Source organism: Panicum virgatum, chromosome 5K (genome assembly GCF_016808335.1).
Source record: "Panicum virgatum strain AP13 chromosome 5K, P.virgatum_v5, whole genome shotgun sequence".
Taxonomy (NCBI): domain Eukaryota; kingdom Viridiplantae; phylum Streptophyta; class Magnoliopsida; order Poales; family Poaceae; genus Panicum; species Panicum virgatum.
The window spans coordinates 48,843,958-48,863,648 of NC_053140.1; the positions used below are offsets into that span (position 1 = coordinate 48,843,958).

Genomic DNA, 19,691 nt, shown 5'->3' on the forward strand with positions numbered 1-19,691 from the left:
TGGCATTGGTTACCCGAGAATAGAGCAATAGGCAACATAAGTCTTTAAAATTGTGGATGGAAGAGTAAGCAGTAGAAGATACTATTATATTGGTGTTGGAAAATGGTATCTAGATAGCTTTATCTAGATGAAGCACATTTCTTCGTCTCTTCATTATTTTTTCGCCAATGTGTAAAAAGATGATGATGTAGTACCATATTTAATGAATACACGAATACATAGTGACACACATCATGAGTGATATTTTTATTTAAACAATAATGTGAGTAATATATTAATAATTACAGAAACAATAATTTAGAATTTTATATTGACGCACTTTAATATTTAGTTATAATTATATACACTAGATTTAGATTTATGGATTACTTTATTTAATAATGTCATAATTGGACTTATATGCAAATTAGAGGGTTACTTTCATTATTCTTATAATAGCATAGGTGGATAATTTACATAAAGATTAGAGGGTTACTTTAGATTATTTTTTATAATGTCAGAAGTGGGCAATTTAGATTTATGTTTAGGGGGTTACTTTAGATTATATTTTATAATAACGGAGGTGGGTAATTTAGATTTATGTTTAGGAGTTACTTTAGATTATATTTTATAATAGCAGAGGTGGGTAATTTAGATTTATATTTAGGGGTACTTTAGATTATATTTTATAATGGTAGAGGTGGGTAATTTAGATACATGTTTAGGGGTCATTTTAGCCTATTTTTATAATAGCAGATGTGGGTAATTTAGATATATATATTTAGGGGGTTACTTTAGATTATATTTTATAATGGCAAGGTGGATAATTTAGATACATGTTTAGAGATTACTTTAACTTATTTTTATAATAGCAGAGGTGGATAATTTAATGGAAAAGATAATGGATCCAATGACTACTATGATTAGATTTGTCGAATTGATGGCCAGATATGTCTGATTTTTAGTGAAACTTTCTAGAATTTCTCTAATTTTTTAGAGTGTCCACCTAGAATACTAGGTGGTTTTACGGAAGGCTTCAAAAGGAACTTTCAATTAGTAATAATAAGATGATTTTTCTTTTACGGTGTATTCAACTAGTAGCTAATGGTAAGTTAGTATTTTATATATTAATAATAACATCAATAGGTAATTTAGAATAATATATATAGGTATATATATTTTGGGATTTTTATACACGTAGCGCACAATCAGCTGGTGTATCGTTCAGCGTGTGGGGCTGTCCAATTGGGGCAGCACAGTCTTGTGCAGGAAGAGTGAGGGGGGAGGAGGATCGAATTTATTGTGGCTTCTCCTAATATATATGGATCGAATTTATTGTGGCTTCTCCTAATAAACACTGACTCATCAAAGGTTTCTGCCCTACACCCTGACTCATCCTGTCTCCGAGCCTGTCCTTCTCGCCACCCTCTCTTCCCCCCTCTCCCTGCATCATCCTATCAATCTATAGCAGGCTAGCAACACAGACTCTCTTCCAACTCCCTCTACACTTTACCCACATCATACAAAAATTGAATGAAGAGATCAGAAATTGGAGAAGAGATATATGATCTTCCTAAGCTCAATATGGTAGTAGCTCATGTCCTTGTCAAGGTGTAGGTAAGGAGGACTAGTAGTATATATTCTAATAATTATCTCACCTTTTGGTAGAGAGGTCCTAATCTTTTTTCCCCTCCTAGCTAGATCTTCTTTTCCTCCCTCCTCCCCGTCCAGTGTAAGCTTCGCTAGCTGCACACAAAGAGATTGCCGAGAGATAAGATCTATGCGCTGCCCTCTTTTGCTTGTCACTTTCACAAAAGAGAGGGCGGCCGGGTGCACCCAGCCACCAGCGCGCGCAGGAGCTATTAAGCTGGTGGTGGTGTGGTTCTGCCTCCTGCGGACGGAGTTGTGCTTGTGGGGTTCGTTCCCATGGCCATTAAAATCTTTTCCCTCGACATGGCCAGCCGAGTGAGCTTTGGTTCGGGGCAAGATGGACATGGCAATCGCATGCAGCTGTAGTCTCGGGCTCTTTAGGTGATTAATTAGGGATTTTTCCTTTCCCTTTCGATTCCTACTACCTTCTTCTTTCTTCTTTCCTGCTGTGGGTAGTACAAGTGAGGTAGCTCAAGCTGGAGGAGGACAAGAACCAGCTGTCCAAGGGCTTGGACCCTTGGAGCAACAACAACCCTACTACCGCCACCACCAGCACCCTGCACTACCTGCTCCAGGAGAAGGAGAGAGCGCAGGCGCAGGAGCAGCTCCAGATCTACCACCAGCAAGGGTTCGGCTACCTCCAGCACCATCGGAGGCAGCAGCAGCAGCAGCAACAGTCGAGGGCAGGAGCCGGCGGAGATGGCGTCAGCAGCGGCGAGTCGACGCCCGTGGATGCCCTGGCGACCGCATTCGGGAGCGGCCGCATCGTGCGGTCCGCCGCCGGGCGCAAGGACCGCCACAGCAAGGTGTGCACGGCGCGCGGGCTGCGCGACCGCCGCGTCCGCCTCGCCGCGCACACGGCCATCCGGTTCTACGACGTGCAGGACCGGCTAGGCTACGACCGCCCCAGCAAGGCCGTCGACTGGCTCATCCGCAACGCCAAGTCCGCCATCGACGAGCTCCCGGACCGGGCAGAGGCGCCGCCGCCTGCCACAGAGGCTGCGGATGCCGCCGCTGAGCCGGCCGAGCAGGTGACCACGACGTCCTACGGGTTCGGCAACCCCATCAGCGGTGTGGCCGGCTCGTTCGTTCCGCATTCGGTCGGCGGCGATGGCGTCTCCGGCAGCGTCAAGTCCTTGTTCCCCTCGTCGTCGACAGCCAGCACCACCCCCGCCCACGAGGAGTACAGGGGCTCCCCGCCAGACCTCCTGTCGCGCACGACGAGCAGCCAGCCGCAGGAGCTTTGCCTCACTCTCCAGTCCAACCAGCACCAGATCTTCAGCCACGTACCCCACCAGAACCATCAAGCAGGTATGATCTCCGGTGCAGGCGTCCCAGGCTGGCCGGAGCACGGCCAGAGAATGCCGTCGTGGCACGCCTCGGAGAGCAGCGCGGGAGACGGCCGCGGCGCCGGCAATGGCGACGGCGGCTACATGTTCGGCGTGCAGGCGCGGCAAGGGCTAGACCACCAGAGCCAGCTCTTCTCCCAAGGGGAACCCCTTCAGTCCAGCGGCGGGTGGGCGTCGTCCGCCCGCACCTGGCTAGACCCTCTCGCCGCGATCCACCAGCCGTCGGCAATGGCTGCTGGGCAGGTCGGGTTCAGCCATCTGGTTGGCGCCGGCGGCGGGTTCATGGGGTTCCTGGCGCCGGCGGCGTCCCAGCGGCTCCAGGGCGAGGAGGAGCAAGGAAGCGAGGCAATGAGAGAGTGATGGCATGAGCGTGCTTATGATGAGGTGTGTGAGCTTTCTAATAACACACACTTGCTCGATCTCCATGGATCTGGTCTGTCAGTTGTATGTCATTTCATGTAGGAGTTTGTTAATTTAGGCGATGGAATTCCCCATTAGCTGCTGCTGCTGCTATATTATTCATGCATGTATAACTAAGGTTTAAATCAAGGCGCCGTTCCCCTGGAACTAGACAGCCGTTACTGTTGCACTAGTTGCCGCTGCTCGTTTTCCTTTTTCTCCCTTTCATGATTATATTCTCAGCATGGACAAGATATGGTGACGATGAAACGAGGCGGTATGATCTCGACGGGTTTCCCCCTTTGGACCCTTTTAATGTTTCTCTTCTCGCCCCCATTATTATATTCTTAGGAAGATTCCGAGCTGCCTTTAGCGAATTTGAAGGTTGTCGCCCCCTTGCTAGCTAGCTAGATCCTGATTCCGAAAAGCAGGCAGATTTCAGGCTCCAATGATGTGTAGTGCGTTGTAGGCGACGCAGGCCGGGGCCGGAATTATAAGTAAGAGAGCAGCAAAAGGGATCTCGGATCGTCGGGGCAATGTGAATAAACAAAGAGACCGGCCGGCAGCTGAATTTAAAACCAGTTAGTTAGTTTAGTCCCCTTTATTAGCAGCCGCTGGGGGGAGTGCAGCAGCAAGAAGTGCTGTGCTGTTTGCCTCTGATGGCTCCATGCCGATAGTGATAGGGGGGCGGGGGCGCTCGCCCGATGCATATGAATTGCATGCCTCTATTATTGGAAGTGAGTGTGGTATCTTTGCCCACTTTCCTCTCTTCCCTTTGCTTTCACTGTTGGGTGGGTATCTTTCCGCACACCGGAGACTGTGAATCTTCTGAAAATTGCATGTATGGGCATGCCGTACCCCTGACAATTGCATGAAAGGGGCCGGGACAATGGCATATCAACGCCCTGCTAATTTGGCAGGGGCTCGGCGCAGAGCCCGCCGGTGTTCGTTTCTGCTTGTTTTTAGCCTAGGGACTTGCTGCTTTGCATGTCAGCCTCCATATTCCTCTGAATTTTTGTTCGCCAGTTCATGGAAGCGTACACATGCATATACCATGCATGGCCTGCATAGCATCGACCTCTCATTGCATTGACCTCACACTCACAGAAATCTATCAGACTACCATAACGAACACATGCACACAGCGTCCGGGGGAATCATGAACTTGACCGAACTTCGACTTAATTTTGATTCAAACTGAGAGGGGGGCGGGGGGGGGGGGGGGGGGTACGTACTTCCATTTGCTTGATGAGACAGAAACAGAACTCCCCTTCCCTTAAACAGAAATTAACTGGTCATAGTCACATATATATACTCTTTTCGGAAAGCACACCACGGTTCACAAATCCATCCATATTCTTTGTGAAGGTCCTTTTTTTTTCGAACGCTGTTTTGCTGCTGCAGAGACTTGCAGCCTGCACGACGTAGTGGAATGGCAAAGCTGCCGTTAGAGAGAAGGATGAAGCGCTCATCCCTCTCTCTCTCTCTCTCTCTCTCTCTCTCTCTCTCTCTCTCTCTCTCTCTCTCTCTCTCTCTCTCTCTCTCTCCTGCATTGTAGCTCAGCTTGCTCAGACACCGAACATGGTAGATAAAAGTATGGCACACAATGATTGCGGGCTCTCTTTCCCATTTGAAGATGCTGAGGATAGGTCACTTTCTACTGCCGCAGAGCAGATCCCCAGTTGCCAGCTATGGCCACTCTCTTTTGCATATAGTGCTCACAGACCGTTGTACTTTGTCGTTCCGGCTTGTAGTAACAAATAAAATAAAATAAAATTATTACTGCAACCACGCTACACCAGCACACAGGAGGCCATCAGGGTTGGAAGTTGGAACACGGTACAGAAGCACTTATCTTTAAAGAGATTCAAAGGGTACTTTACAAACTTGGACGAAACGTGTGCACAGTTCTTTATAATAATCGTGTCCAAACTTACTTCTGTTTAATACAAACTATCATTCAATATATTTGTTCCGTGAATGAGTTAATTAATGAAAATTATTTTAGTCCCCTCCCCACTCTAGTTAGTTTGTGAAATTATCTCACTCTATGAATATAATTGAAATGGCTGGAAATGTGTGCGGTGCTACCAATACTACATCATACATGCAATCACCTGACATTCAAAAGCTTTCACTAGCTAGTATTCCCTCCGTCTCAAATTAGTCATTTTGACTTTTCTAGATACATATATTTTGCTATATATGTACCTAAACATATACTCTCTCCGTTCCAAATTATAAGACATTCCAACAATCTTGGAGAGTCAAAGTTCTTTTTATATTTGACCAAATTTATATAATAGAATAATGACATTTATTATATAAACTATGTACCATTAGATTCTTTATTAGTTATATTTTCATAGTACATCAATTTGATATCATAAATCTTTATATTTCTCTCTATACTCTTGGTCAAATTTGAGATTGTTGTGACTCTCCGAGATTTTTGGGATGTCTTATAATTTGGAATGGAGGGAGTATTATATCTAGATGCATAACAAAATCTATGCATATAGAAAAGCCAAAACTACTAATAATTTGGGGCGGAGGGAGTACATGCATGAACCAGAATTTACCTTGCTTCAATGTCATTATTAGCAGATTTATCATCGAACCAGCTGCTTCTGCGTTTGATGTGATTTGCCAATATATGGTAGCTTACAATATGAATAATAATAAGTGTTTATACGGACAACGTGCAGAGGGAGAGGTTAGTGAAAGAGTGCATGTCAGCTTGATTGCGTACGGTGTCTAATATATAATGTTGCATATGCATGCACATGTAGCCTTCTGTTTTGTTTTGTTTTCCCAACTCCGATATCATACACTTTAATGATGATGTACTAATGATAAGCAACTAGTTCTACGCATCGACCAACGCAGCAACAGGCCGGACCTTTTCTCTTTATCTAAATCTAAAAAAGTTTACCTTGTCATCTTAATGCGTTTATGAATTTTCATCCGAGAGTGATCTCAAACTGTTGTGTGGTCAGTCACTACTCACTATTCAAATGGTTTGCACATGCATGCATGCTTATGAGTTCGTTAGGCTGATGCAGAGGAACATAGCGGTGCGCGCTCCGGTGATTTGTCAGCTGCACAGCAAGCCAACGTGGCGCACGATTTTCTCTCCTCGCCGGGCATCCGTGTGGGAGATGCCTTCATGAGCGAAAGGGCTCGCCAAAAGCTGGCAGCCAGCAGCGCATGATGCAACACCGGCATCTCCCACCAGGAAAGGCCTCCACCTCTCCCTCCGATCGCAATGGCGGCATCTCGTCCGCCGAATCGCTTTAAAGCCCGTCCTCCTGCATGCCGTACGCGCGCGCCCATGCCGAGGCCGAGCACGTCGACGTCTCCGCATCTTTTTTATTTCCTTCACGACGAGCACAGCGTGCCCGCCGACCCGGTGGCGCTTTCGACCGGCCGGCCGGTGAGGGCTGTCGATGAACCTCGTCGACGGCGTGTTCCTGGTCGGGTTCCGGCCCCGCATCGATCGTCTCCAGCTCGCCCGGCGTACGCGTCTGCCCTTAACTTTTGGTGATTCGGCAGGCTGCTTATCAGCAGGGAGCGCGCGGCTCGGCCCCGTAACCGCTGAGTTCTCGGGTCGCTGCTGGGCGGCCGGCTCGCCCGGGCGCGCCGAGCCGTCGCCTCGTCCGCGGTTCGGCTGGCTGGTTTCCGCTTCTCGTCGCCTCTCTCTTCTGCTCAGAGTGACAGGCCGCTGCTCCTCCTCCTGCGGCTGCGTGCCCCCACCGCACTCACCGGGGAAAGCGAGAAACGAAAATATCCTCCAGCGCGGCAGGGGGCATCGCCACCGCCGCCCGCCCGCGGAATAGATTAGGTAGGCGCGGATAGTGAGTGGGAGCCGACCGCGACGGGCCGAGGAGCGCGCCGCCGCCGGCGGTGACCCCAGCCGCTGCTCATTGTGCTATCCGTCCTGCCGTCGGCGGTGGTAGCTCGCGAGGGGGGACGGTGCTGCCCGCCGCGGGGATAGAGGAGGAGGAGGCGCCCGCAGATCCAGCGACATCGTCGTCCCGCGTCCGCGTCTCCGGCTCCGGCCGCTGCTGAATCGGACGCTCCGGGTTGGTGTCGCTTGGCGGAGGCGGGCGGGGTTGGTGCGGTTTGGGTTTGTCGGTTTGGGTATGGTGGGCGGCGGCGAGGGGATCGCGTTGGCGGCAGCGGCGGCGCCGGGGTGGCGGTGGGAGGAGGGCATCAGTTCGTGGACCGGAGCAAGGTCAGGCAGGATTCTGCTCTGCGACGGCGACGCCACCAGCTCGCGGGAGGCGCTGCGGCTCCTCTGCAACTGCTCATACCAAGGTTAGTCAAACTTTTTCACCCCCATACTTAGTATGTCTAATCCTCTGGGATTTCCCGGATTAGGATTGTGTTTTGCTTCTCGCTGTGGGCTTAATCATTAATTGTACTACACTACTAATATGTTCGCTTCTAATGATTGAATCTGTTATTCTGTTATGCGTCATGTGTGCTTACAGTTGTGCTGGTGCTGGTGAACATTTTTGTTTCAGCAACTTGCGCAAAGTCTCCGCGGCAGGTGATCAATATTCTCAACTACGAGAGCAGCGAGATCGACATCATCCTGGCTGAGGTCGATCTGCCGGTCACAAAGTGCTTCAGGATGCTCAAGTACATTGCCAGGAACACGGACCTGCGCCACATCCCCATCATCAGTAAGCTGCCGTAGTGTTCTCTGTGTCTTCTACAGATTCCAGTGACGTGCTTGTAGTGATCACCATCCTGTTGATGGAATTATGCAGTGATGTCCAACAGAGATGAGGTCTCGGTTGTTGTCAAGTGCTTGCGGCTTGGGGCAGCTGAGTACCTGGTGAAGCCGCTGCGCACCAATGAGCTGCTGAACCTTTGGACCCATGTGTGGCGGCGGCCGGCGGAGACGGATGGTAAAGGGCGCTATGATGATTCACCTTAGCCTCTGTGTTAAAAGCATGCTCTAAGCTGAGATGCGTGTGTATATTGCTGTACCTGTATGAATTGTTCTTTAAATTGAGTGCTGGTGTTGGCAGCTTGGTTTGCCCGAGAAAAACTTCTTCAATGACAACTTCGAGTTGGTGCTCTCAGAACCTACTGATGCCAATACAAATAGCACCACCCTCCTCTCAGATGAGACAGATGATAGGCCAAAAGAAAACATGAATCAAGAAACAGCAGGCACCTCAAATCAACGTGAATACGAGGCAACATTAGGAAGTTTGTTGCAGTTCAGATATTCATTTTGCTGTTTTAGTATATTTCCATTTTTGTGCTTTGTGGTGCCACAAAGATGTACCTGTTTTCCTTGTATGCTGTATGATGATGACATGCTAATTTGTACACATCGATACTAGTTTAAGCTCTCGTCCATTTCTTGCCATGTTCCAGTCTAATCCTTCTGCTGCTGAGACTTAACAAAGAGGCAAAACGGAGGGTGTGCCAGGTTCTGTCGTAGATGCTGATCAAGCATGTAAGATATTTCATTCTGACCTATCTATTTCCTGTGATAATTGATCTACCTTTTTCATTGTTAGTTCTACTTCTCAACCTGTTTCTTATTTGATTCTTTTAATTGCCAGCATCGCCACGAAGAATGTTTTCACGCCCTATAAAAACTAATCTGAGGCTGGCGAATCGTCTGCATTTCTAGCATATGTTAAGTCAAGCACCCCAGTCACCAGCTCATTTGATAGTGAACTACAAAGAGGTGGCAGTCAGTTAGAATCATTTGATAACCAGGGTAATTACTCTACCGCAACTGACAGAAGTGAAACTGGTACTGATGTAAATATCCGGGATAAAGAAGCTTATGAGATGCCTGTACAGTACCCTATGGTGTGCTTTTCATCATCTAACATACATATGGAGCGAAGCAATGAAGGCCAAATGGTACTTCAGGAACTCCACCTATGTAACATTACCCATTTTATTATCCAGGGATGGTAGAGCACAGCATAGCACTTTCTTCGGTGCAAAATTTTCAAGCGAACATAAATAATGGTCAAGGGCATACACCACCAACGATGATATCCCAGATTCCCAGTACAATGCTTATCCCCAGTGCCATGGTGTAGCTATGATGTCATCGTTTCAGTTTAATCCAGGTGGTATGATTATGCACTCAAATCATTTACCGACACAAAATATGTGGTCATCAGGGTCAAGCACACCAGTGCCTGAGGAAACATGCAGTCGCTCTGAAAGAAGGGCTGCAGCACTTGCCAAATTTAGGCAGAGAAGGAAAGAGCGCTGTTTTGACAAGAAAGTGAGGTATGTGAATCGGAAGAAACTTGCTGAAACAAGGCCAAGGGTACGAGACTACGAGGACAGTTTGTTAGGCAGGCAAGCAATACCGATATTATCAGCACTGGAGATGATATCTCTGAAGATGAAGATGATGATCCATCATCCAGGGAGGTAGAGATGGTTTCTTGTCCAGAGTAGTGGAAAGATTTCCCATGTGAAAAGATAGTACAGATGATTACTGCTCACTTTGATACAACTCAGTAGACCTAGGAAAATACATTCTTCTACTGGGAAAGGCAATAAACCCTTTCGCTCACAGTATACCCTTTTTGTCCCCAAGAAACATGTTACACGTGGCAATACCACCATTGTTACTCTGGTCATTTTGCAGAAATCATCTTTTATGGAGACATGAAGTTAGTTGTAGTTATGCTAGTTAGTGACACATACCAGTGTAGATCAATATTATCCATTGCAGACTGACATCTGTCTTTTGAGGTAGACAGGCTATTGTCATATTGTCATACATTCTGCATATTATAAGTTGATTTTCCACATTTTGGTTTCCTAGTCCATGTGCATTTTGGTGAAATTGCAGTGATTACATTTTTACATGTTCCTGGGTTAAGCCTGTCTTCCGCAGTCCCTCTCTGCTCTTGCACAATCTGGTCTTGGACGAAGGATCTATTTCTGAAGAGGTTGAAACCACGTTGATAAATGTAAAGTGTTCTTTCTATAATAATGTAAACTGTTCACTAGTTCATAGTATTATACGAAATTCAGCAGACTTCGGGCATTTCTTGCACGAAACGGATTGCAGGATTAATCGTTGTGCTCAGTATCACCAGAACGAGTTGCACATCGTTGATTTAAGTTCTAGTATAGTATGATTTAAAAGGTTCAATTCCAACGTTTTATGGGACCAAATGCCCCCAAATCACCCACGCGCGACTGGACTAGGAACGTTTTAAAAGGCCAAGAGAAGCTGCCCTGTACTCCTGGAGTCCTGGTAGCCCAGGAAATACAGGTTACCGTAGCAGTCTAGACCATGTGTACTGCAGAAGCTAAGCAACAGTTAAGACCGAAAGAGTAACATAACATCAGGAAGCACGATGTGAATAGCATAGCATTACATAGCGTCTGAATGTGCTGAGAAATACCATGGTAGCACCTGGTAGTGTTTGATTTCTTTTCTCAGATAGCTATTCTACATTACAGCCAACAAGCTGCGAAACAGATGATTTTCTATTGAACGTCCATATGGTTGGACAGTTGAAACTTCAGTACTTTGGTGCTGGCTTCTGGGTTGGCAGCAGTCCAAATCTCTTCTTCAACAGGTACCGCTGGCGAGAGTACTTGTCATCTGGTGAGAAGCGAGCTGCTCCACAAGTAAAGATTTCTCAGTAACTCATGACGACACACTCGAACTATAAATCAAAACCACAAATGCAACCATGAAAAGGAACTAATTCCACTCGTTTCAGCTCTGCTCATTACAAGTCTTGTTTCTTTTTGGTCCAATGCATCAACAAGAAAAATAAAATCGGTGTTTAACTCTCTAAAGTTTATCTAGTCCAATAGTAACACAACAAAATTAAGCTCTAATCTGGCAAACAGTGCTTATGTTAAGGCCATTCATGACTGGTCAGGATTCTAGATTGTACAGGTGAAGTCCTGTTGTAAGGAATTTGTTGCTAGAAAAGAATGCTCCTTTTCACACTAAGATCTTGCAGAAGAGTTGCGAAAGCAATATCTTATTTCTCTGTTCAAAATACCCAGAATCCTTATCTCATAAGAAATTGAAAATACAAAGTACTACTTAACCTGCATCGCTGCAAATTATATCTTAACAGTACCAAATGAGAAATTAGGATCAACTGGTGCTAGCAAGCAACGCTCCACGATCATCAAAATGTTCCAACACCCAAAAACAACAGTTGACTTATTGACAATTGAAACACACATTTCTGTTTGAAAAGGGTTGAGCCTAGCAACAGATTAACAAAAACATAATCCATACGGCACGGGTTTGCCTAAAAAATCTACAGCGGATGCCTAATCATAAAGACCATTAACACATTCGGCGGACCTCCAACAAGTCTACAAACACGCCTACTCACGCTCACGCTAATAATTAGACAACCGTGAGTCGATGACATCATCTTTCTTCCAAACAAGAAAACCATATTATTACGTCTTAGACAGGCAAGATAACAGCAGACATGGAAGGACTCCATCGAACGAAGGTGGCGTACCCGGATGAGCAGACTGCGTCGGCACACCGAGAGGCGACTCCTTCTGCAAAGCAAGGAACATACGCACGTCAGCACAGGCTAAAACCTCAAAATCACCAGCTATCCAGTGAAGATTAAGCGCAAGGTCATACAACCTTGGTGGTGTAAACCTTGTCCCCCTTCTCGTTGATGTAGTACTGGAGATACATCTTGAATCCACGCGCGGGGGTGAGCCCTGGTAAATCCGACGAGAATAGAGAGTGATTCCCCCGATGTCGCCAAGAATCGCAGCAAGCGGAGGAGAGATTGGGGAGGGGGTAGCGAAGTTACCAGATGATGGGGGAGGAGCGGAGCGGAGAAGAGGCGAAAAGGATTTCAGCAAGGTTACCGGCGGCTAGGGTTTATGGGGGAGGAGAGGGTATAAGAGGCTCAGGGGAGGTGGGCTTTCTGTGTTTTGGGGGATTCGCGTAGCTGACGATACTGATACTGAGCCCAATTTGGTGGAGGCCCAGCGTTGCAGGAACCGGAAAGAGGTGAAGGATAAGGTCCAGCTGCACGCCTGCACCTCGCCACGCCTCTATTTGGACCTCCAAATCCACTCCCCGGCCGGCGGCCGGCGCTGCGGCGGAGAGGGAGGGGCCGGCGGCGGGCGGGGCGGACACAGTTTCCTTTTCTCTCTCTTTTTTTTTTCTTTCTCCTTTTTTTTCTTCTTACTCTTCTTTGTTCATAGTTGAAAATTATTGTGAGAGCCTTGAGGGCGGTCAAGGGGAGAAATTTCAAAAAATGGGTCTCAATTCGCAAATCTTTCAGAATTTGGCCCCTTACCCACAGGTGATCAATCAACTTGGGCGAGTGGAACAGCTCCAACGTAAAATGTACACAGAGAATGAGTAGACAATGCAGATGTGCCTTCGCTCTTCAACAAGACACGCAGGATCGGCAAGGCACACCGGGATCGCTGCCGGCGCCGTGACCCGCAAGTTCCGAGTAGCCGATTGCCATAGTCACCATCTCCGCGTACCGCTAGAGCTAGGGTCATCCCCTATTGCGCTCTCAACCTCTCATCTAATTTCTTATTTCTCAATTAGAGTGCAAGATGGTACCGTGGATGCTTAGGACTTCAGTTCAATTAACCCGTGTATCGTGTTTGCATTAGAGTTTGACCAAGCAAATTTTCTTATTTATTGGTATGGAAGATCATCCTTTTACTCTTTTAGCATCAATGCTTACATAATAAAATTGAAATTTATGTTGGTTAATTTTTATTTTCTAATAAATATAGAGCCACATTTTGCATTTCGCACCAGCACTTAAAAACTTTGATACCGCTGTGGACCAGTATAATTTTTTTTATAAAGGTTGGACCAGTGTAATCAAGCGTGATTACTTGCAAGCAGGTTTAGACCTGGGCCAGCCAACAGAAGGGATGGAGAGTGGCAAAATAGAACTTGGTGTTGGGTGCTTTCGCCCAAAGTGATAGTGTCGCATTAACTCTGAAACCTGAAGCTGATGAGCTTCCAGCCTTCCACTGCTCTGGAATCTCTGGACGGATGTAGTGTAGTTGGCATCACTGAGACCGGGATACCCGACACCGTACAAGGCTGGGTATACTACTGGTAGATTTGTTATGTACGTACGTCTTGGTACGGTCTAACTACTTCGGTACGATCACAAAAAAAAAAAACCCCCTACTCCCCGCCTCTTACTTCATGGTTATAAGAGGAGAGAGCTGGCTCGAGCGGCGGCTCTTGCAGCCTAGTTTTCTCCTCCTCAGAGCAAGGTTTATAACGCCGTCTGCTTGCTGGCGAAAATGAGCTCCAGCTCAGCTGGGTGCTGCATTTTTGATTCAGCAGTTGTGGCTGCATTTATTTTACGAAAGCGACGGCAGCCAATTGACAGGAGAGGGAGTGGAGCTGGCAGACCCAAACAGTGCATCCATCTGACGCCGGCGTCTCGTTACTCGCCCGCTGCTTTTCTCTCTCGTACCTTCTCTTCCATGTTGGCATTTCGCCGGCTCTCCGCACATAGTTGTTAGATAACTAGTTAATTTTCGATATATTTTAATTTCAAATGTTATTATCAATTTCATAGGATAAATGAGTGATATTGTGCTAACAAAAAATGCTTGTGTTGCTGCTATTCTCACTAATAAACATGAACAAAATAATGAACAAGAATTGGTTTAGAGTGTACCCTAAGGTGGGACCAGTGCCGGAGACACCGGGTGCGCCGTTCCCATGACTGGACATTGTGTCGGTCAGGGTTGTTCGATGTAGCCGACCTTAGTTGTTACAGTGCAGATGGCCATCGGAAAGTAGTCGAGACGATCTTGATGTTCACTTGAGGAACACAGGTACGACCACCGGGATGTAGAGGACGTAGATGTTTGGCCACCAGGAAGTAGAAGACGTAGATGTTCGGCCACCTGGAAAGTAGAAGACGTAGACGTTCAGAGAGCGAGCAGTTGCATCAAGACGCTCCCCAAAAACCTGATTGCCCCGCTATCCCGAGCAGGATCTCAGCATTGCAGAGGTTTCAAAGGCCTGCTCTCGCCAGAATTGTGCGCGCAGTGCTAGCGATGGGAATGCAAAAAGCAACTGAGGGAGAAGGGAGAGGTCTCCTAAACAGGAGTACTTGAGAGCTTGAGTGTTGTCTTGGAATGAGAGGGGGCTGGTCTCCTTTTATAGTGGATCCTAGAGGAAAGGGGGATGAACATGGACACCTCTAGATGTAACAATGACCATCAATTTGCACCATTAACCGATCATCATTCCTCTATTTTAATCACTATTTACAATCCGGCCATTACTCTCCCCAATTACCAATATGGTATTAACATCCTCATGACTCCCTAGCATTAGTAGTGAGTTTTAATTCTTTTCCAATAAATTATTGAATAATTGAGCTAAAAATGCCATTATATTCCAACAATGATAATACTTGCTCTCACAAAATAGTGTAGCTGTAGCGCTGCGGTTGGATCGGAGCCAAACATGTGGAAAGAGAACAGTGGCAGTAAAAAACACGGAGAGAACAGTGAGCCCTTCGGGAGGTGAACGGCGCGTTCCTTGGAGTGCTTATCATATGTGCTGCCAGGTTCCGCGAAGGCCGGGTCTCGGAGCATTTCTTGATACGCAACAAGCGAAACGGATCAGATATGGGGCTTTGTCCTTCAGTCCTTGTCGGCCGAGAAAGCCATGGACGGGCCGACGAGGAGTGAACAGGTGTCAGGTGATCCGCACTGTAGTTACTCCGGTCAGCATCTCCGACGGCGGGCAAGCACTGGCACGACGGCCAGGCATCAGTAGCCGACCAGCCGCCTGCCGGGTGTCCACGGCTCGTCACCAAGCAGCGCAGGTATTCGCGTGGACTCTCCTCCCATCCCTGTCTGTCCACGGCGCGAACGGCCTGGCCGACCGCGGCGCCGCTGCCATCTCCGCGGCCAGGATCGCTGGACGACCACCGCATCAGCGTCCCCCTCTCCCCGCCCCGGCGCCCCCTGCCTCCGTCGGCGAAACGACGCACGACTCGACGGCGGCGCTGCGCTCTGCCCGGTGGCTGCCGGACTGGACCTTTACCCTTTACCTCCGAGGCTAAGCAATTTATATTCGTGCTGGCGGGCCTACGTGTCCGACCGCGATTCGAATCGCGCTCCGTTCCGGCGCGTCACGTCTCGTCGGAGGTGGGGGGAGAGAAAAAGAAGAAAAGAAAAGGGCGCGACGCCAGTGGCCCGCACCGAGCGTGCCGCGGCTTTGCCCCACACGCACAGTCCGTGACGTGACAGACATCCGAATTGGAGCACTCGGCCGGGCCCGCGCCGCAGCTGCCCCCACCACCACCGCACCGCCCAGGGTCCACGCCGGGCCCCAGCTGGCCACGTCCGGAGCCTATGCACCTAAGCAAGCCACTAAGCGAATCATTAGCGGCGCGCGCAGGCGCAGGCGCAGGCGCGGACCCCCTAACCTTATAAGACCAGGCGGGGGGTGCTGCTAACCACGCCCACCAAACCCCTCTCCTCCCCGCCCCATCCCAGCGATCTCACTCACCAACCAAGCAGCACAAACTTGGCCTGTCGACACGCCGAGGAACGCGCGCGCGCTGTGTTTGTCTCCGACCAGGCAGCGACCATGTCGACGACGACGACGACGACGATGAAGGCAAGCGACCCGGGCTCCGCGTGGTTCGGCAGCGGCGCCCGGAACCCGCCGGCGGGGATGGGGGCCCACAACGTGCGGCTCATCACCACGGCCGTCGCGGCTTTCGTGTCAGTGCTCGGCCTCGCCCTCTTCCTGCACCTCTACGTCTGCCACGTCCGCCGCCGGAACCGGCGCCGCGCGGCGGCCGTGCTGCCGACCACGGCGGCGGCCGCCGCGGCCCCGAAGGGCGGGCTGGACCCCGCGGCCATCGCGGCGCTGCCGACCGCCGTGTACGGGAAGGCTGGCGAGCCGGGCGCCTGCACCGAGTGCGCCATCTGCCTCGGCGCCGTGCAGGAAGGGGAGGTCGTGAGGGCGCTGCCCACCTGCGCCCACGTGTTCCACGTCCCCTGCATCGACACGTGGCTCCCGTCGAGCTCCTCGTGCCCGGTCTGCCGCGCCGAGGTGGAGCCGCCGCTGGAGGAGGAGGGCGCGGCCCGGTTGGTGCAGGAGAAGCTGCAGGACGTCGTGAAGGAGGAGGCGGGCAGCTGCAGCTCGACGCCGGAGCGGGGGATCAGCGCCTGCGCGTCGCTGATGAAGATGCTGAGCAGGGAGAGGCCGGCGCCGCGGAGGCCGCAGAGCGCCGTCCATGCCGACGCCGGGGAGCTAGACGACTTGGAACGTCAGCTGCAGGCAGTGAATAATTAATCTATTTATTTTTTTTCAAAAAAACTTTTTAATCTGGTGATTTTCCTCGTCATTTGTAAATCCCCGCACTTGCGTGAGTGGACAAGTACTAAGGGAAGTGTGTGAGCTCCTTATTTTTTTTTAATGAATGTAAGGGCTCATTTGGAAAGAAGTGGCATGCTTCCAAGTCTCTACAGTTTTATTTGTTCCAATGTGAACAAAATCTACAGTTTAACTCAAGTATTGATGCTTAGCGCAGTGGATGAAGCTTGCACTTTACTCGTGCCCGTAAACAAGGCGAGTGGATAAAGCTAATAAGCTGAAACTTTTTTATAAGCAAAGTGCTGCCTATTAGGCATATGTGTCTTTAGAGGACTTTCGTAAGTGGCAACATGTATTGACGCCTATACGTAGATCCTACGGTATATATAGGCATTAAGACGTGTCTAGAATATGTGAAAACACATTCTTTCTCCGCTTTCGTCTTCCCTACTCTCACTGTCTCACTCCACCAATTGGCACATTTGTCTTTTTGTTGCTTGATGTTGTCCCTCAAACTTCACTCTATTATGGCCCGCTCGAGGTTTTAGGTAAAGAAGGTCACTTTTTTTGTTTGTTTTGCACGACTTTATCTATTTTTTCCTTTACAATGTCGATTTTTTTTAAAAAGAAAACCCTTCCTACTTTCGAAGAGACCTGCTGATTTAAAGTAACATTTTGGTGTGACCCTAAACTAGAGGTGTCACAACTTAAAATTCATTTAACACAACTCAACTACAAACACACTTCACGTTTGTTGAGTAAACAAATGGTTCGGATCACATTTTTTTCGCATGATTTTACCCTTTTCTTTTACAGTGCCGCAAAAAAAACTGAAACGTGGATAGAAGTTACTCTCTCTTTTCATTTTTATATAAGCTGCAGTTTGACTGTTCAAAGTTTGTTTACCAACAATTCGTCAAGTAACATGATTATATGAGTCATGTACTACAAACTTGATAGCCTCATCTGTCGGTGTTTACCGCCAAGCCTACTCAGGGATACACTTAGCAGTAGAGTTTGTAAGTAGTGATCGGCAGCTCTAGAACTCGATGGTACAAGGAACACAAAGATTTAGACAGGTTCGGACCGTGAGTTTGCGTAATACCCTACGTCCTGTGTGGTTTGTATTGCCTTAGGTGTTGATGATTGTTTGGAGGGGGTCCCTGCCGGCCCTTATATATTCGGGGGGACAGGGTTACATGGAAAGTCCTAGCCGAATACAGTTGGAGTCCTACTACAACACAATCGTGTAGTTTCCTTTGTACTGCAGCTAGTTCTACACCTATTCGGGTAGTTATAAAAGAGGTAAGTTACATCCATGAGCTATCCCTTACTCTAGAACATTCTATGTCTATAAGCAGTCCCGCTGTCCCGGGTCTGACAAGCCCCCCGAGCTCTTCGTAACCGAGTCCTGCATGCGTCGAGTACTTGGCTGGGCGTCTTCGAGTACTTTAAGTAGTCAGAACATCCTTCTGGTTGCTTCTGGTCCTTCCTTTAAATACGTCGAGTAGTCCCTCAATTACTTTCGTTTGCTTCGAGGCTGTGAGGTGCTCAAGCCCTGAAATCTTGATCATATATGGTGCGTGAAGTACTCGCGCTCCATATGGAGTAGCCCCCGAGCCTTAGGTTGAATCGCAGAATCAGGCTGAGGGTCACTTCAGACCATTTTCCAAAAAAAATGAAAAATAAATCTCTGATGCATATATCCAGCAGCCCCCGAGCTTTAAATCAAAATCCCTTTTGCTGCGAGTAGCCCCCAAGCGTAGATTTAGAATTAAAGATTTAAGTCGTGGCATCAGATTTTATCCTTCAGATTATTTGCATGATTCATCAAATCTAGAATCCGAAAAAACCTCTTTTTCGGGTAAAATCCCAGAAAAATAATACAATTGGATCCGCCACACTGATTGCATCCGAAATAATTTCACAAATAAAACCCGGGATGTACGACTCTTTATTCAGTGCTCACATGAGACATTACTGTTTGGAGAATCTGCATTATTGCAGGTTTGACTGCGTTCGTGAATGTTGCCATGAATGCGTCCGTGAAACTTGTACTGTTGATTCACGGGTTCTCCTTCAGCAAGTATCCTTGTGGCTATAAAAGACAGGGAAGAGGTACTTAGCAGAAGCACCGAAGTGTAGCAGCCATGGCTTTTCCTTGGTGTTTTTGCTCTCGCCCTCCTGAAGTTTGTGTAGTCCTTTCCAGCAAGAGATGCTAGAAGAGAACTTGCGAGTGACAAGAGAAGTCCCTGCGACCTCATCCTGCATCCCTAGTGCTCTCATCGGATCCATTCAGGACATCATGTCCTTGCATATTCCAATGAGGCAGGATTTCAGAAGATGAGTGACACCACATTGTGTCCTATTCTTGGGGTGGCCTGTTTCTAGGTGTCTAAGAACTGCATCTCTGGTGGGAGACTTAATCTTATCACAACATATTCTAGGAGAAGGGGAAATTTCTCCACAAGATGCTACAAGAGGACTTGCGAGGTGATTACTGTAATCTCCCTCCAAACTCTTGAAACTTTCCTCCCAGAGTACGAGTATCATTATTCCCTTAGTGGAAATAACAAGTTTGTACTTTGTCATGGCCTCGGACCGATCTAGTCTGCAGCAGGCGTCGACTAGAAGCTCCAAGAGATCCAGGCGATGGGCATGCAGGTCCGAGTCATTGTAAAGTTTAGTTAGGAAAAGGTACTCGAGTTGTAATATCGAGTAGTTGTACTGTGTCGAGTATTTATCCTTGTTTTGGAATGTAATCCCAGTTAAGGAAAAGAGTGTCAAGTAGTCGACTAGGGATGTGAGTGTTTTCTTTTCCAGAATGTAATCTCAGAAAAAGGAATGTCTCTTTTAAATCTCATTTTTTTCCGCAATTTGTAACTGACTGTTGGCCTGTTGGGTGTTTTTACCATGTTGCCACCGTCATTATAAAATGAAATGGTGACTTAGGTTTTACCCGA

General features: G+C 48.1%; 4 protein-coding genes and 1 pseudogene across 4 annotated transcripts; 4 read left to right on the forward strand and 1 right to left on the reverse strand.

The window, feature by feature from the left end:
* The first annotated feature begins 1,932 nt into the window (after positions 1 to 1,932).
* LOC120710177 (transcription factor PCF7-like) lies at positions 1,933 to 3,576 on the forward strand. Its single transcript, XM_039995833.1, has 2 exons — positions 1,933 to 1,944; positions 2,100 to 3,576. The coding sequence occupies exons 1-2, from the start codon at positions 1,933 to 1,935 to the stop codon at positions 3,336 to 3,338; spliced, it is 1,251 nt and encodes a 416-aa protein (XP_039851767.1). The 3' UTR covers positions 3,339 to 3,576.
* A 3,930-nt stretch (positions 3,577 to 7,506) lies between these two features.
* On the forward strand, positions 7,507 to 8,750 carry LOC120708080 (two-component response regulator-like PRR1). Its single transcript, XM_039993188.1, has 4 exons — positions 7,507 to 7,697; positions 7,874 to 8,068; positions 8,156 to 8,296; positions 8,420 to 8,750. The coding sequence occupies exons 1-4, from the start codon at positions 7,523 to 7,525 to the stop codon at positions 8,449 to 8,451; spliced, it is 543 nt and encodes a 180-aa protein (XP_039849122.1). The 5' UTR covers positions 7,507 to 7,522; the 3' UTR covers positions 8,452 to 8,750.
* On the forward strand, positions 8,546 to 10,202 carry LOC120710178 (annotated as a pseudogene).
* A 505-nt stretch (positions 10,203 to 10,707) lies between these two features.
* Positions 10,708 to 12,350, reverse strand: LOC120708081 (H/ACA ribonucleoprotein complex subunit 3-like protein). The gene is made up of 4 exons (XM_039993189.1): positions 12,197 to 12,350; positions 12,022 to 12,101; positions 11,888 to 11,930; positions 10,708 to 11,010 (listed from the first exon to the last, which is right to left on the reverse strand). Exons 2-4 carry the CDS (start codon positions 12,073 to 12,075, stop codon positions 10,913 to 10,915), a joined length of 195 nt encoding a protein of 64 aa, XP_039849123.1. The 5' UTR covers positions 12,076 to 12,101; positions 12,197 to 12,350; the 3' UTR covers positions 10,708 to 10,912.
* A 3,486-nt stretch (positions 12,351 to 15,836) lies between these two features.
* LOC120708082 (RING-H2 finger protein ATL39-like) lies at positions 15,837 to 16,926 on the forward strand. Its single transcript, XM_039993190.1, has one exon. The coding sequence runs from the start codon at positions 15,994 to 15,996 to the stop codon at positions 16,705 to 16,707; it is 714 nt and encodes a 237-aa protein (XP_039849124.1). The 5' UTR covers positions 15,837 to 15,993; the 3' UTR covers positions 16,708 to 16,926.
* The last annotated feature ends 2,765 nt before the right edge of the window (positions 16,927 to 19,691 follow it).